The sequence below is a fragment of the Loxodonta africana genome, chromosome 11, assembly GCF_030014295.1.
Source record: "Loxodonta africana isolate mLoxAfr1 chromosome 11, mLoxAfr1.hap2, whole genome shotgun sequence".
NCBI lineage: Eukaryota > Metazoa > Chordata > Mammalia > Proboscidea > Elephantidae > Loxodonta > Loxodonta africana.
The window spans coordinates 2,704,567-2,719,554 of NC_087352.1; the positions used below are offsets into that span (position 1 = coordinate 2,704,567).

A 14,988-nucleotide genomic window follows, 5' to 3' on the forward strand; every position below is an offset into this window, starting at 1 on the left:
CCTTTGTTTTGGAATACTGGAAGGGACCCCCCCCACTCCGCACTTCTTCCCCCACCTCCCTCGGGCACACTTCCGCGCCCCCCGCCCCACCTTCGCCACCCCCTCACCCGTCCAGCCGCCCGCCCCCCACCGCCCGACCCCTCTACTCTCAGCCCCGCTCTGCTAGGCCAGAGCTGCAGGAAGGAACTACATTACCCAGAAGGCTGTGGCGTGCGTCTGCGGGGCACGCTGGCCAATGGCGGCCCAGGAGGGAGGCGTGTCTGACTGCCCGCGTGGGCGGGGCAGACCGTCCGTGTCTGGGTCCTGGAATCTGTTTGCTTGTAGCGGGTTTGTCCACGCGTAGCCGGGGTGCCCGGGAGCCGGGTCAGGACCGCTTCCCGGATGGCTATTCGGGACTGAGCATGCAAGGACAGTGAGGAGGATAGGACTCACCTCCACGCCGTCGTACAAACCGTGATCCTCCTGTGACGGGCGTTTGCCAGGGCCCGGCCAGGCAGCGCGCGCTCCGCGACCGCGAAGGGGGCGCCCTGGACATTGCGCGCATTTAACGCTGGGGAGACTGAGGCTAGGCCCGAGGTAACACCCCGCTCAGGACAAGGCAAGGTAGGTGGTCGGCTGAGCCCGCGCGCCTCTCGACCCCTCTCCACCCACAGACTCCGATGGCGGCGGCGACACTGGTGCACCTGGCGCAGGTGAGTGGAGGGGCTTCGGCCCTTCAGGAGCATGGGACCCCACTCGCATGTTCTTGGCGCCCCGGTATAAAAGACAGAGTTGCCCCCAGGCTTTTCGCCTATTCCATCTCCCTGCTTTTGAGTCTGGGGTCCCTAGGGGGGAGTCGCTCCGGCCTAGGGTCCTGACCCCAGGCCAGGGAATATACAGAGCGGTTCCCATTTCTGGAATCCAATGGGATGAGTTGAGAAGGGTTTCCCAGGCACAGGAACAGGTATGAACAAATGCTTGGGGATGAGAGGGAACCCCAGGTCGCTCATATGTCTGGTGCAAACAGAACAGGTGGACAAAAGTCAGCCCTGGAATGGCAGGATGAGTTGCTCCTCTATTCTGAGGGTGTTGGGAGCCGTGAAAGGTGTAGAGGAGGAAATTATCTAACTTGGGTCTTAACAGGCTCCCTATGGATCAGAGTGGAAATCCAGTTGTGGGGCAAGGGTGGAGGCAGGGAAGCCAGGGAGTAGACTACTGCAGTTGTCCAGGCACATGACCAATTATGGTGGCTGGATGAGAGTGGCACCTGTAGGTAGAAGTGGTTAGATTCTGAATCTGTCTTTTAAATCTGGCTGACTAGTTTTCCTGGTGCAGAGGGCGAGAAAGAGAGGGGATGACCCAGAGGTTTTCAGCTTTAGCTGCCGGAAGGATGGAAGTACTATCCACTGAGAGGGGGAAGTTGGTTGTAGAAGGAATTTTCAGTGGAAATATCGCAAGTTAGGCTTTGGCCGTGTTGAGTCTCTGATGTTCCAGAGACCCCTAAGTGGAGCTGAAGAGTGGACCTCTGGACACACAGTTACGGAGTTCTGGGGAGGCATTATGGTTAGAAACATCCAAACTATGGCTTGTGTTGTGTGGACAACAGTGTAGCTGTAGGTCAGATTTCGGAAAGTGAATCTTTGCTATTAGGGAGAAAGAGGAAGGTGGGGCCTGAAAATTGAGAACTAGGTAGCTTGCTTGGGCACCATGGTTGGCTTGTTAAGCATCGTAAAGACAGATGAGGAAGAATGGTGGGGGGGGGAGGGTCTGGCAGGTGACCAAATTTTCCAAGAGGGTGTAGATATGAGATGGAAGCTGAGGCTTACTTAGCAATAATGGAGGTAATTATTACAGTGAGGCCTTGACTGGTGCTTATTCAGCCATTTGTGATCTCACCAGAGCCCTGGTGGTGCAGTGGTTAAGAGCTCAGCTGCTAACCGGAAGGTCTGCAGTTCAAATCCACCAGCTGCTCCTTGGAAACCCTATGGGGCAATTCTACTCTGTCCTATAGGGTCACTATGAGTCAGAATCGACTTGACGGCTATGGGTTTTTGGATGTTCTCAGGCCTTTGTGGTGACCCTTAATAGGGCCTGAGGATTTTCGATCACGGTGGAGAATTAGCTCAGGGACAAACAGGGCCAGCTGGGAGGATAGCTAGACCATGGGTAGGAGGGGTAGGAGGGCCAGAGCAGTTGGCTATTGAATGAGTGTGACTGATGAAAGAATAGAACATGCAGTGCAGAAGAGGAAGAGGGCAGAGAGTATCTGAGATCAGTGTGTGGTTCTGGGTGGCTTAGGTTGAAGCTACAACAGGGCTACATTACCCAGGAGGTGGGGAGGTTTTCAGAGCAGAGCTGGGTGTTGCTCTTGGCGGTGGGAGCCATCAAAGGTCTGGGGCAGAATGGGATCATGGTTGTGTTTGTCAAATACTCTCTGGATACTGTGTGTAGAGTAACATGTGGAGTCCATGAAGATGGCTGTGATATGGGCTGAGGAGAAGAAACCAGAGGCAATGGAGATGCAATGGTGAGGTCCAGAGTTGTAAGGAAGGTGCAATCCAAGTTGTGGTATACATGTGAAGAGGGGTGTGAACTGTCAGCCCTAGGGCCCTTGTACTGGGGGCTTAAGGGAGAAGACTGAGTCTACGTATGTATCTGGAAGGCATGTACACTGGACGCACTAGGGAAAGAAGCTCACAGATGAGGGGATTGGGCCCTGCACTCCAGGGCAAGAGCTTCGATGGTGTCTATCTGCTTGCCTGCCCATTGTGCTGTGGGCTGAGATAGATCGGTAAGGCCTGAGAAATGAGCAGAGTATCTCCTCTTAAGTTGGTGAGCTTGGGAGGAGGGGAAGCAGGGGATAGATAGGGGGAATGGATAGGGATTCCTGAGGAGAGAAGCTGATCATGGAATTAACTGTTCCCATTATGCAGGGCTGTGTGACCTTTGAGGACGTGGCCATTTGCTTTTCCCAGGAGGAGTGGGGCCTCCTTGATGAGGCTCAGAGGCTCTTGTATTGCAATGTGATGCTGGAGAACTTTGCACTTATAGCCTCGCTGGGTAAGACCTTAACCCCTACCTGTCCTAAGCTGATCTCCGCCTTTCCCCTTTTCCCAAGAGACAGCTCTGTCCTTCCCATAGCTGGACCATAGTCACTGCTTCCTTCCCCATTTTCCTGGTACAATGAAACCTGGGACAGCCAGAACTCGACGGTACTGCCTTGTTTTTCCGGGTCTCAAAAGTTTTCTGCCTTTGACAGGGCACAGTCTTACCATTTTTCTATCCTTCATTTTAGTGGAAAATATTTGAATTTTCCTTCTCTGACAGGTTTCCATCTTACACAGGTTCCAGCTTTTGCAGGTTTTACTGTATATGTGCTATGGGTTCCAGGGCTGAGCAGTGTGCAGTACCTCATCCTCTTTTTGCATGGCTCCCACACCTGCTGCCTTGAAGCTTTGCAGAAGGGTCCTGGAATGAGGAGTCTTGCAGTCTGCCCAATGGATCCCATCTGGCTCCTTGCTTAGGTGACCGTCCAGATCTCTGACAGTTCTGTAATTCCAGTTCTGCCCCTTTCCTTTAGCTAGCAGTTCCTAGGGCCTGACTGTGCCAGGAATTGCAGGCACTGATGTGGTCACTACTTGCGGGATCACTGGGTTGTTCCTGCAAGACATTCCTTGTAGGTTTCTTTTTGTAATGTTTAGTTTTCTTTCCTGTGGTCTGTTGTGGGGTAGTTCACCTGGGCAAATGTTAGCTACTCACCTGTGTTCCCCTCAGGACTTACGTCTTTCAGGTCTCATCTAGTTGCCCAACTGGAGATGGGGAAAGAGCTCTGGGTACCAGACAGAGTGGACCTGACTCCAGCCATAGGAGGAGGGGCTTATTGGGGGCATGGCTCTGGTAAGTGGGAAATGGAAGAAGATGTTATAGCACCGCTGGGTTCATATCATACCAGCAACTTTTCTCGGTTCTACCTTTTCTTTCCCATTCTTGATACTTTGTTTGCTTGTCACTTCTGTTTTGTCTTTGGACCCTGGCAATCCCTGCCTTTTTGGCTTCTGTGCCTCACTGTCCACAGTTCCCTCTGCAGCACTCCTCAACATTATCTGTACTTAATATGTCATGAGGCGTGCACATTTCCGTTAGTAGTCTTTCAGCGCCAGCTATTTAGTTGCAATTGGATTTTCCCGGACCTAGACATACCCTTTGGCACAGCCCTCGTGGGTTCCCAGCAGCCAAAACCAAAACCAAACCAGTTGCCGTCGAGTTGATTCTGACTCTGCTAAAATGCCTTTGCAGAGAAGTGAGTTGGAGACCCTGCTTCTCTGCCTAATACTGTACCCAGTCCTTGTGTTCTTGGCCCTAGTAAGGTCTCCCCTATTTTGTGACTTTGTCAGGCACAGTACTGCTCTGATATCAGGCTTTTCATCGTGCCAGCAATTCCGTGGACTCATTCTTGGGTCACACACATTTATTGATAGAGCTTGTTCTTTCAAAAACCCCTGGTGGTGCAGTGGTTAAGCATTCGGCCACTAACTGAAAGATCAGTGGTTGGAACCCACCAGCCGCTCTGCAGGAAAAAGATGTGGCAGTCTGCTTGCATAAATATCATAGCCTTGAAAACAGTGTGGGGCAGTTTTACTCTCTCCTATAAGGTCACTATGAGTTGGAATTGACTCAGTGGCATCTGGTCTTTCTTCCCACCAAAGTTAACACGAACTTCACCATTATTTCTGTTTTCAGGTTTCTGGCATGGAATGGAGTGCCAGCAGTCACCTTCTGAGCATAGTGTTTTTATAGAAGGAGTATCACAGGACAGAAATCCCAAGGCAAGTGTGTCCATCCAGGACTACTCTTGTGACATGAGTGGCCTATTCTTGAAAGACATTTTGCACCTTGTTGAACATCAGGCAACATACCCCAGCCAGAAACCATACATGTGTGGGACATTTGGGAGAGGATTCAGGTTCAATGCAAACCTTCACCGGCAACAGATGCAGCAGAATGTAGAGAAGCCCAACAGAAGGGATGAGGATAGGGCCTCATTTGTGAAGAGTCGCAGAGCCCACATGTCAGAGAAGCCTTTCATATGTATGGAGGATGGGAAGGACTTCATGGCCAGATCAGGCTTTCTCCAGCATCAGGTCACTCACAGTCTTGGGGAGCCACATAGGAGCACTGAAATTGTAGTGGGTGTTCACAGAGTGCAGAGGAATTACAAGTGCAGCGAATGTGGGAAAACTTTCGGTGACAAATCCACACTCGTTCAGCACCAGAGAATCCATGCTGGAGAAGGGCCTTATGAATGTGGTGTTTGTGGGAAATTCTTTAGACAGACCTCTACCTTCAATATACATCAGAGAGTTCACACTGGAGAAAGATCTTATGAGTGCAGCGAATGTGGAAAAACCTTCAGCCACAAAACCAGATTTATTCAGCACCAGAAAATCCACACTAAAGAAAGGCCTTACGAGTGCAGCGAATGTGGGAAATTATTTAGCCAGTGCTCTGGCCTCTTTCAACACCAGAGGGTTCACACTGGAGAAAAGCCTTATGAGTGTCGTGAATGTGGAAAATTCTTTAGGCACATCTCCAGTCTAATTAAACATCGGAGAGTTCACACTGGAGAAATGCCTTATGAGTGTGGTGAATGTGGGAAATTCTTTAGCCAAAGCTCCAACCTCATTCAACATCGGCGGGTTCACACTGGAGAAAGGCCTTATGAGTGCAGTGAATGTGGGAAATTATTTAGCCAAAGCTCCAACCTAATTAAACATCGAAGGGTTCACACTGGTGAAAGCCCTCATGAGTGCAGTGAATGTGGGAAAGCCTTTAGCTACAACTCCAACCTAATTAAGCATCGGAGAGTTCACACTGGAGAAAGGCCTTATAAGTGCAACGAATGTGGGAAATTCTTTAGCCACATCTCCAGTCTCATTAAACATCGAAGAATTCACACAGGTGAACAGCCTTATGAGTGCAGTGAATGTGGGAGATTCTTTAGCCAAAGCTCCAGCCTCAGTAACCATCGGAGACTTCACACTGGTGAACGTCCTTATGAGTGCAATGAATGTGGGAAAGCCTTCAGCCAAAGCTCTGACCTCATGAAACATCAGAGAGTTCACAGTGGTGAGCGACCTTATGAGTGCAGTGAATGTGGGAAAGCCTTCAGCCAAAGGTCTAATCTGATTCAACATCAGAAACTTCACAAACCAGGTAGGCCTTACTAGTGCAGCAGATGTGGGAAAGCCTTCAGCCTAATCTCATTTGGCACTGGACAGTTCACACTGTAGAAAGGCCGTAGAAGTGCAGGGAATGTGCTCCCTCCTTGTTCAACATAATGGCTGACACCAGAGATAAGCTCAGAGAACAGTCTTTCTCAGAGAATTATCAGCCAGAAGTGAACCTTGTTCATCCAAACATCCACACTGGGAAGATTCCTTATAATTGCTAGGTATGGTGGAAGCTTTCTGGAGCTAAGTTGCATTTTGTGACCGTGGACTCTGACCAGTGACCACCATTTTGTCACTGCCAGTGTTTGTAGCAGAAGCCATCAGTTCTACACACTGGCAGTCCCTCAGAGTGTGCCAGCCACTCCACTGTGCTCAGGGAAGGCAGCCCTCTGCTCTCTCCTTCCAGTCCACTGAAGGGAATTGTGAATAGCCTGAGGCCATTGGAAGGCATTATTCCCTCCCACTGTAACTGGTTTACTGTGGATATGACCCCATGTTTAGCCACAAAGACATGAGCTGGGTTCTGCTGTCAGCTTGCAGAGATTTCCCTTTTTCAAAGACATTGTTCTCATGTGATGCCCATGATGGATTTATTCAGCCTTCAAGTTACCCAACCCAGCAAATACTTGCTTTACATTGTTCTGGTCTGTGTAATAAAGACCTTATTGTTAAAGCTACCTTTAGTCTTTTGTGTGTGGGTGGTGGGTAAAGAACAGGTCTGGCTTTATTTGCATTACTACCCAAGGCTTCTTAGGAAAATATGTGGGCTTAATGTTGTGGTCTGAATGCCACGAATTTTTGTAAACCCAGAGGTCGCCCTGTGGAGGAAGTTGTAACCTCCAGTGCATTTGAGAGCAGCATGAATTGGGTCCTTTGTTCTGAGGGTATGCCCACATTCCCCAGCACTGTTAAGGGGAAACTGTTTAACTGGCACCTGCCAAGGAGGTGTGCTCTTAAATCTAACATCTGGTAAGCATATGTGTCTAACTGTAAGTCCTACCAGGCCCAGGTGGGAACTATAATTTGTATAGAAACACTGAGTTGATAGGGAGTAGGTGAGACTACAGCAAACTAGAGGAAATGTACCTATTCTAAAGGTGTATCCACAATTGTTCCCTTGAATGTGACTGTGCAGGATGTGGGGTTTGCAGAAATCCCACAGACTTCCAGACTCTGTTCAATGGCCAGAGTCACTGGCAAAGAAAATGAGAAAATAAAGTTTTTGTGGATTACTGCAGCCTCTCGGCAGTCTTCATCTGAAGGCCATTACTGCATGTGCAGAAAAATGAGACAGAGAAGGCAGATCATGTAGTCCAGGGATGTAGTATTTGACATTGCAAGTATTTCTGAAGAATCAGGAGGAAATGGCCTTCATTGCTTAGCTTTTTTTTTTTTTCTTCCTGCCAAGGCATAAGGAGAAGGGAAAGGATCAGAACTATGCATTTGGTCTTCAAAGCTGGGGAGGCTAGAGGGATCAACTAGAGAGTGGGTAGAGACAGAACTATGCCTTCGGACCCTTTAAGTTTTAGAGGGGGAGCAGGTAAGGAGTAGATGGCAAAGGAGATGGACAAGTTGTAGTCAGACGGGTGACTCCCTTGGTGTAAAAAGTGAATCAAGGAGGGAGCGGCATCACTGCTTCCCAGGAGGACCCCCATGAGCAGGGATTGTGTATATTTCTCTCTCTCTTATGCACTTCCCTTAGGTGGGTACCTGAGCACATAGTAGATCCTCAGTGAATACTTGTTAAGATGTTTTGACTGAAGATGGCATTACTGTAGCAGCATCAGTGTAGCAACTGGAAACCCCTACAATTCAGTTCCTGGACTGTGCCTGATGGTGAGGTCTCCCCATCTCTACAACCTGCCTCTACAAAGCCTGCCTCCAGATTTCTATGGGTTTCACCCTCCCCTGGATGTCCTAAGCGCTCCATCTAAGCGGACTGACATTAAAGCTCAGATCACTAATCCATTTTGGACTCTTAGACTTCTCTCTGGGAGGAGAGGGGAGGGAAGAAAAGAGCTTCAGACATGCATCCCACCCAGCAACCATTGTGGGGTGGATAGGGCCCCTGCCTGAGGGAGGGGCTCTCAGGTGACAAGTCTAATATTCCTGTCATGACTGTTCCTGGTAAAGGAAAAGCAAAGTACAAGGAACTGTCAAACAGAAATTGATAGCAGATATCTTGCTTTGATTTGGGGTTTTCTTACAAAACCAAATATTCACTTTAAAGAAATCCCTGACCAAAATTGATCTGCCAAGTTTTCACCCAAAGTTGCAATCCTTTCTTTCCTGTTAGAACCCAAGCTTACGAAATTTGAATTTCACAAGATATGGCTGTGTGGAGGGGCAGAGACCATCTTGTAGACTGATATCCGTTGATCTCAGTAAAAGGTGGGAAAGCAGGCCTCAATCTATCATGTTAAGATTAGCCAATGGTTGATCTTCTATGTTTCTCTCTCCTCTTTATAAGTCTCATTGTACCTAGCTTCTTCAAGCCATTTTTGCTTTTTCTGGAATCAAAATGATCTCCCTATGTGCATATAGGAAACCCTGGTGGCGTAGTGGTTAAGAGCTAGGCTGCTAACCAAAAGATTGGCAGTTCAAATCCACCAGGTGCTCTTTGGAAACCATATGGGGCGGTTCTGCTCTGTCCTATAGGGTTGCTATGAGTTGGAATCAACTCGGTGGCAATGGGTTTTATGAGTATATGCATATAGAAAAACTGTTCAGAATAAACCTTATATTCAAATGTCACTGAGTTTTTTATTATTTTTTAACAGCAGTAATGATCTGCTCCCATAAAGATTACAGCCTAGGAAACCCCATGGGACAGTTTTACTCTGTCTCATGGGGCAGCTATGAGTCAGAATTAACTTGATGGCACCCAACAACAACAACCCATTCCCCAGAGCCTTGGTGGCACAGTGGTTAAAGTGCTTGGCTGCTAACCAGGTCGCTGGTTTGAACCCACCAGCCCACTCCACAGGAGAAAGATGTGGCAGTCTGCTTCTCTAAAGATTTACAGCATTGGAAATTCTATGGGGCAGTTCTACTCTGTCCTATAGGGTTGCTAAGAGTCAGAATTGACTCTACAGCAATGGGAATCCATTCCCCAGAAGGATTTGATTGATGAAGAGCAACCAAAACTCCTTCGCCCACATCTTGCTCTCCTGATCCTCAGTAAAGTTTAGCATCACAGAAAAATGACAAAAGTACACAGAACATTACACTCATTTAAAAAAAAAAAATCAAAACAGCCCTGTTGGGAACATAGTGAAGGAAGATAGTTCCAGAACGAGTCCACAAGGTTAAACTCATCAGTTAGTACATGAAAATTCTCCATGGGACACTTATCCAGACTGAGCTAATTATGCCACATTATGTCTTAGTTATCTAGTGCTGCTGTAACAGAAATACAGCAAGTGCATTTTCTATACTATGTTGTTGTTAGGTGCCATCGAGTAGATTCAGATTTATAGCAACCCCATGTGCGACAGAACAAAACACTGCCTGGTCTTGTGCCATCCTCACAATTATTGCTATGTTTGAGCCCATTGTTGCAGCCACTGTGTGAATCCATCTCATTAAGGGTCTTCCTCATTTTCACTGAGCCTCTACTTTACCAAGCATGATGTTGTTCTCCAGGGACTGGTCCCTCCTAATAACATGTCCAAAGCATGTGAGACGAAGTCTTGCCATCCTTGCTTCTAATAAGCATGCTGGCTGTAGTTGCTTCCAAGACAGATTTGTTCTCACACTTTAGGAGGCTAGAACTCCAAATATAGGTTGCTGGCTCTAAGGGAAGGCTTTCCTTCTCTATTGGCTCCGGGGAAGTCTTTGTGTCTTCAGCTTGTTTCCTGGTTCCTTGGAGATGGCCATGTGTCTTGGCATCAATCTTTTCCCATCTTTCCTCTGCTCCCTTGTTTAACCTCTTTTATATCTCAAAAGAGATTGACTTGAGGCGCGGCCAAGATGGCGGACTAGGCAGACGCTACCTCGGATCCCTCTTGCAACAAAGACACGGAAAAACAAGTGAATCGATCACATACATAACAATCTACGAACCCTGAACAACAAACACAGATTTAGAGACGGAGAACGAACTAATACGGGGAAGCTGCGATTGTTTTCAGAGCCTGGAGCCAGCGTACCAGTCAGATACGGCACAAGCACAGAGAGCTGCTCCACTCCCCTGAACCAACACCGGGAGGGGGCCCAGCCGGTTCGCGCCGGCGGCGTGGCGACGCAGCCGGTGGGAGAAGTCCCCGGGAGGCAGTGACTGGTCTTGGAGCGGGGAGAGCAGCATCCCAGCTGGGGAACCGTCCTGCCGGGATTTGGACTGGACGCAGGTACGGCATAAACACGGAGAGCTGCTCCAACCACCCGAACTAACCCCGGGAAGAGGGCCCAGCCCGTTCGCTCAGGCAGCATGGGACACAGCGGGTAGGAGAAGTCCCCGGGAGGCAGCGACTGGTATTGGAGTGGGGAGAGCAGCGTCCCAGCCAGGACACTCGGTCACGGCACAAGCACGGGGAGCTGCTCCACTCACCTGAACTAACCCCGGGAGAGGGCCCAGCCAGTTCTCGGAGGCGGCACGGCGACGCGGCTGGCGGGCCAAGAAGTCCCCGGGAGGGAGCGACTGATTTTGGAGTTGAGAGTGCACCATCCCAGCAGGGGAGCCTTGACCCTGGGCGTGGGGCTGGAAGCGGAGGATCTGACCATGACTCCAGCGGCCCAGACCCCCCGGGGGCAATCTCCACACAGCCAGCATACATAGGCGACGCGCCCCGCGGGAATCTCAGATATAATAGTCATTCCAAGCAAGACGAGCAACTCTGGCTATATTCTGAGGTGCTACTCTCCTATCTCTCTGTTCCCTCCCCTACCCTCCCCAGGCGGCTTCATTAACATCCGAATAGCCTAAGCCAGAGGGAGAACTCTGATAGGGATCTGACTGCATTTTTTTTTAGCGGATTTTCTGGAAAAACTAGTTTCCCAGTGATGGCTCGGAAACAGCAGTCCATATCAAACCACCTAAAGAAGCAGACCATGACAGCTTCTCCAACCCCCCAAACAAAAGAATCAAAATCTTTCCCAAATGAAGATACAATCCTGGAATTATCAGATACAGAATATAAAAAACTAATTTACAGAATGCTACAAGATATCACAAATGAAATAAGGCAAACTGCAGAAAAAGCCAAGGAACACACTGATAAAACTGTTGAAGAACTCAAAAAAATTATTCAAGAACATAGTGGAAAATTAATAAGTTGCAAGAATCCATACAGAGACAGCATGTAGAAATCCAAAAGATTAACAATAAAATTACAGAATTAGACAACGCAATAGGAAGTCAGAGGAGCAGACTCGAGCAATTAGAATGCAGACTGGGACATCTGGAGGACCAGGGAATCAACACCAACATAGCTGGAAAAAAATCAGATAAAAGAATTTAAAAAAATGAAGAAACCCTAAGAATCATGTGGGACTCTATCAAGAAGGATAATCTGCGGGTGATTGGAGTCCCAGAACAGGGAGGGGGAACAGAAAACACAGAGAAAATAGTTGAAGAACTCCTGACACAAAACTTCCCTGACATCATGAAAGACGAAAGGATATCTATCCAAGATGCTCATCGAACCCCATTTAAGATTGATCCAAAAAGAAAAACACCAAGACATATTATCATCAAACTCGCCAAAACCAAAGATAAACAGAAAATTTTAAAAGCAGCCAGGGAGAAAAGAAAGGTTTCCTTCAAGGGAGAATCAATAAGAATAAGTTCAGACTACTCAGCAGAAACCATTCCCATGGGACGACACATACAGAACACTGAAGGAGAAAAACCTTCAACCAAGGATCATATATCCAGCAAAACTCTCTCTGAAATATGAAGGTGAAATTAAGATATTTACAGATAAACACAAGTTTAGAGAATTTGCAAAAACCAAACCAAAGCTACAAGAAATACTAAAGGATATTGTTTGGTCAGAAAACCAATAATATCAGATACCAGCACAACACAAGGTCACAAAACAGAACATCCTGATATCAACTCAAATAGGGAAATCACAAAAAAAAACAAATTAAGATTAATTAAAAAAAAAATACACATAACAGGGAATCATGGAGGTCAATAGGTAAAAGATCACAATAATCAAAAAGAGGGACTAAATACAGGAGGCATTGAACTGCCATATGAAGAGTGATACAAGGCGATATAGAACAATACAAGTTAGGTTTTTACTTAGAAAAATAGGGGTAAATAATAAGGTAACCACAAAAAGGTGTAACAACTCTATAACTCAAGATAAAAGCCAAGAAAAACGTAATGACTCAACTAACATAAAGTCAAACACTATGAAAATGAGGATCTCACAATTTACTAAGAAAAACGCCTCAGCACAAAAAAGTATGTGGAAAAATGAAATTGTCAACAACACACATAAAAAGGCATCAAAATGACAGCACTAAAAACTTATTTATCTATAATTATGCTGAATGTAAATGGACTAAATGCACCAATAAAGAGACAGAGAGTCACGGACTGGATAAAGAAACACGATCCATCTATATGCTGCCTACAAGAGACACACCGTAGACTTAAAGACACAAACAAACTAAAACTCAAAGGATGGAAAAAATATATCAAGCAAACAATAAGCAAAAAAGAAGAGGAGTAGCAATATTAATTTCTGACAAAATAGACTTTAGACTTAAATCCACCACAAAGGATAAAGAAGGACACTATATAATGATAAAAGGGACAATTGATCAGGAAGACATAACCATATTAAATATTTATGCACCCAATAACAGGGCTGCAAGATACATAAATTTTAACAGAATTGAAAAGCAAGATAGACACCTCCACAATTATAGTAGGAGACTTCAACACACCACTTTCGGAGAAGGACAGGACAGCCAGTAAGAAGCTCAATAGAGACACGGAAGATCTACTTACAACAATCAACCAACTTGACCTCATTGACTTATACAGAACTCTCCACCCAACTGCTGCAAAGTATACTTTTTTTTCTAGCGCACATGGAACATTCTCCAGAATAGACCACATATTAGGTCATAAACAAACCTTTGCAGAGTCCAAAACATCGAAATATTACAAAGCATCTTCTCAGACCACAAGGCAATGAAACTAGAAATCAATAACAGAAAAACTAGGGAAAAGAAATCAAATACTTGGAAACTGAACAATACCCTCCTGAAAAAAGACTGGGTTATAGAAGACATCAAGGAGGGAATAAGGAAATTTATAGAATGCAACGAGAATGAAAACACTTCCTATCAAAACCTCTGGGACACAGCAAAAGCAGTGCTCAGAGGCCAATTTATATCGATAAACGCACACATACAAAAAGAAGAAAGAGCCAAAATCAGAGAACTGTCCCTACAACTTGAACAAATAGAAAGTGAGCAACAAAAGAATCCATCAGGCACCAGAAGAAAACAAATAATAAAAATTAGAGCTGAACTAAATGAATTAAAAAATAATGAATTAGAGAACAGAAAAACAATTGAAAGAATTAACAAAGCCAAAAGCTGGTTCTTTGAAAAAATTAACAAAATTGATAAACAATTGGCTAGACTGACTAAAGAAATACAGGAAAGGAAACAAATAACCCGAATAAGAAATGAGAAGGACCACATCACAACAGAACCAAATGAAATTAAAAGAATCATTTCAGATTATTATGAAAAATTGTACTCTAACAAATTTGAAAACCTAGAAGAAATGGATGAATTCCTGGAAAAACACTACCTACCTAAACTAACACATTCAGAAGTAGAACAACTAAATAGACCCATAACAAAAAAAGAGATTGAAACGGTAATCAAAAAACTCCCAACAAAAAAAAGCCCTGGCCCGGACGGCTTCACTGCAGAGTTCTACCAAACTTTCAGAGAAGACTTAACACCACTACTTCTGAAGGTATTCCAAAGCATAGAAAATGACGGAATACTACCCAACTCATTCTATGAAGCCACCATCTCCCTGATACCAAAACCAGGTAAAGACATTACAAAAAAAGAAAATTATAGACCTATATCCCTCATGAACATAGATGCAAAAATCCTCAACAAAATTCTAGCCAATAGAATCCAACAACACATCAAAAAAATAATTCACCATGATCAAGTGGGACTTATACCAGGTATGCAAGGCTGGTTTAATATCAGAAAAACCATTAATGTAATCCATCACATAAATAAAACAAAAGACAAAAACCACATGATCTTATCAATTGATGCAGAAAAGGCATTTGACAAAGTCCAACACCCATTCATGATAAAAACTCTTACCAAAATAGGAGTTGAAGGAAAATTCCTCCCAACAGCCAATATCATTCTAAATGGAGAGAACCTGAAAGCATTTCCCTTGAGAACGGGAACCAGACAAGGATGCCCTTTATCACCGCTCTTATTCAACATCGTGCTGGAAGTCCTAGCCAGGGCAATTAGGCTAGACAAAAAATAAAAGGTATCCGGATTGGCAAGGAGGAAGTAAAGTTATCACTATTTGCAGATGACATGATTATATACACAGAAAACCCTAAGGAATCCTCCAGAAAACTACTGAAACTAATAGAAGAGTTTGGCAGAGTCTCAGGTTATAAAATAAACATACAAAAATCACTTGGATTCCTCTACATCAACAAAAAGAACACCGAAGAGGAAATAACCAAATCAATACCATTCACAGTAGCCCCCAAGAAGATAAGATACTTAGGAATAAATCTTACCAAGGATGTAAAAG

The 14,988-nt window shown here is 45.7% G+C and overlaps 1 protein-coding gene across 1 annotated transcript; it reads left to right on the forward strand.

The window, feature by feature from the left end:
• The first annotated feature begins 275 nt into the window (after nt 1-275).
• Nucleotides 276-11,632, forward strand: ZNF792 (zinc finger protein 792). The gene is made up of 4 exons (XM_023539874.2): nt 276-692; nt 2,913-3,039; nt 3,754-3,876; nt 4,720-11,632. The coding sequence occupies exons 1-4, from the start codon at nt 660-662 to the stop codon at nt 6,204-6,206; spliced, it is 1,770 nt and encodes a 589-aa protein (XP_023395642.2). The 5' UTR covers nt 276-659; the 3' UTR covers nt 6,207-11,632.
• The last annotated feature ends 3,356 nt before the right edge of the window (nt 11,633-14,988 follow it).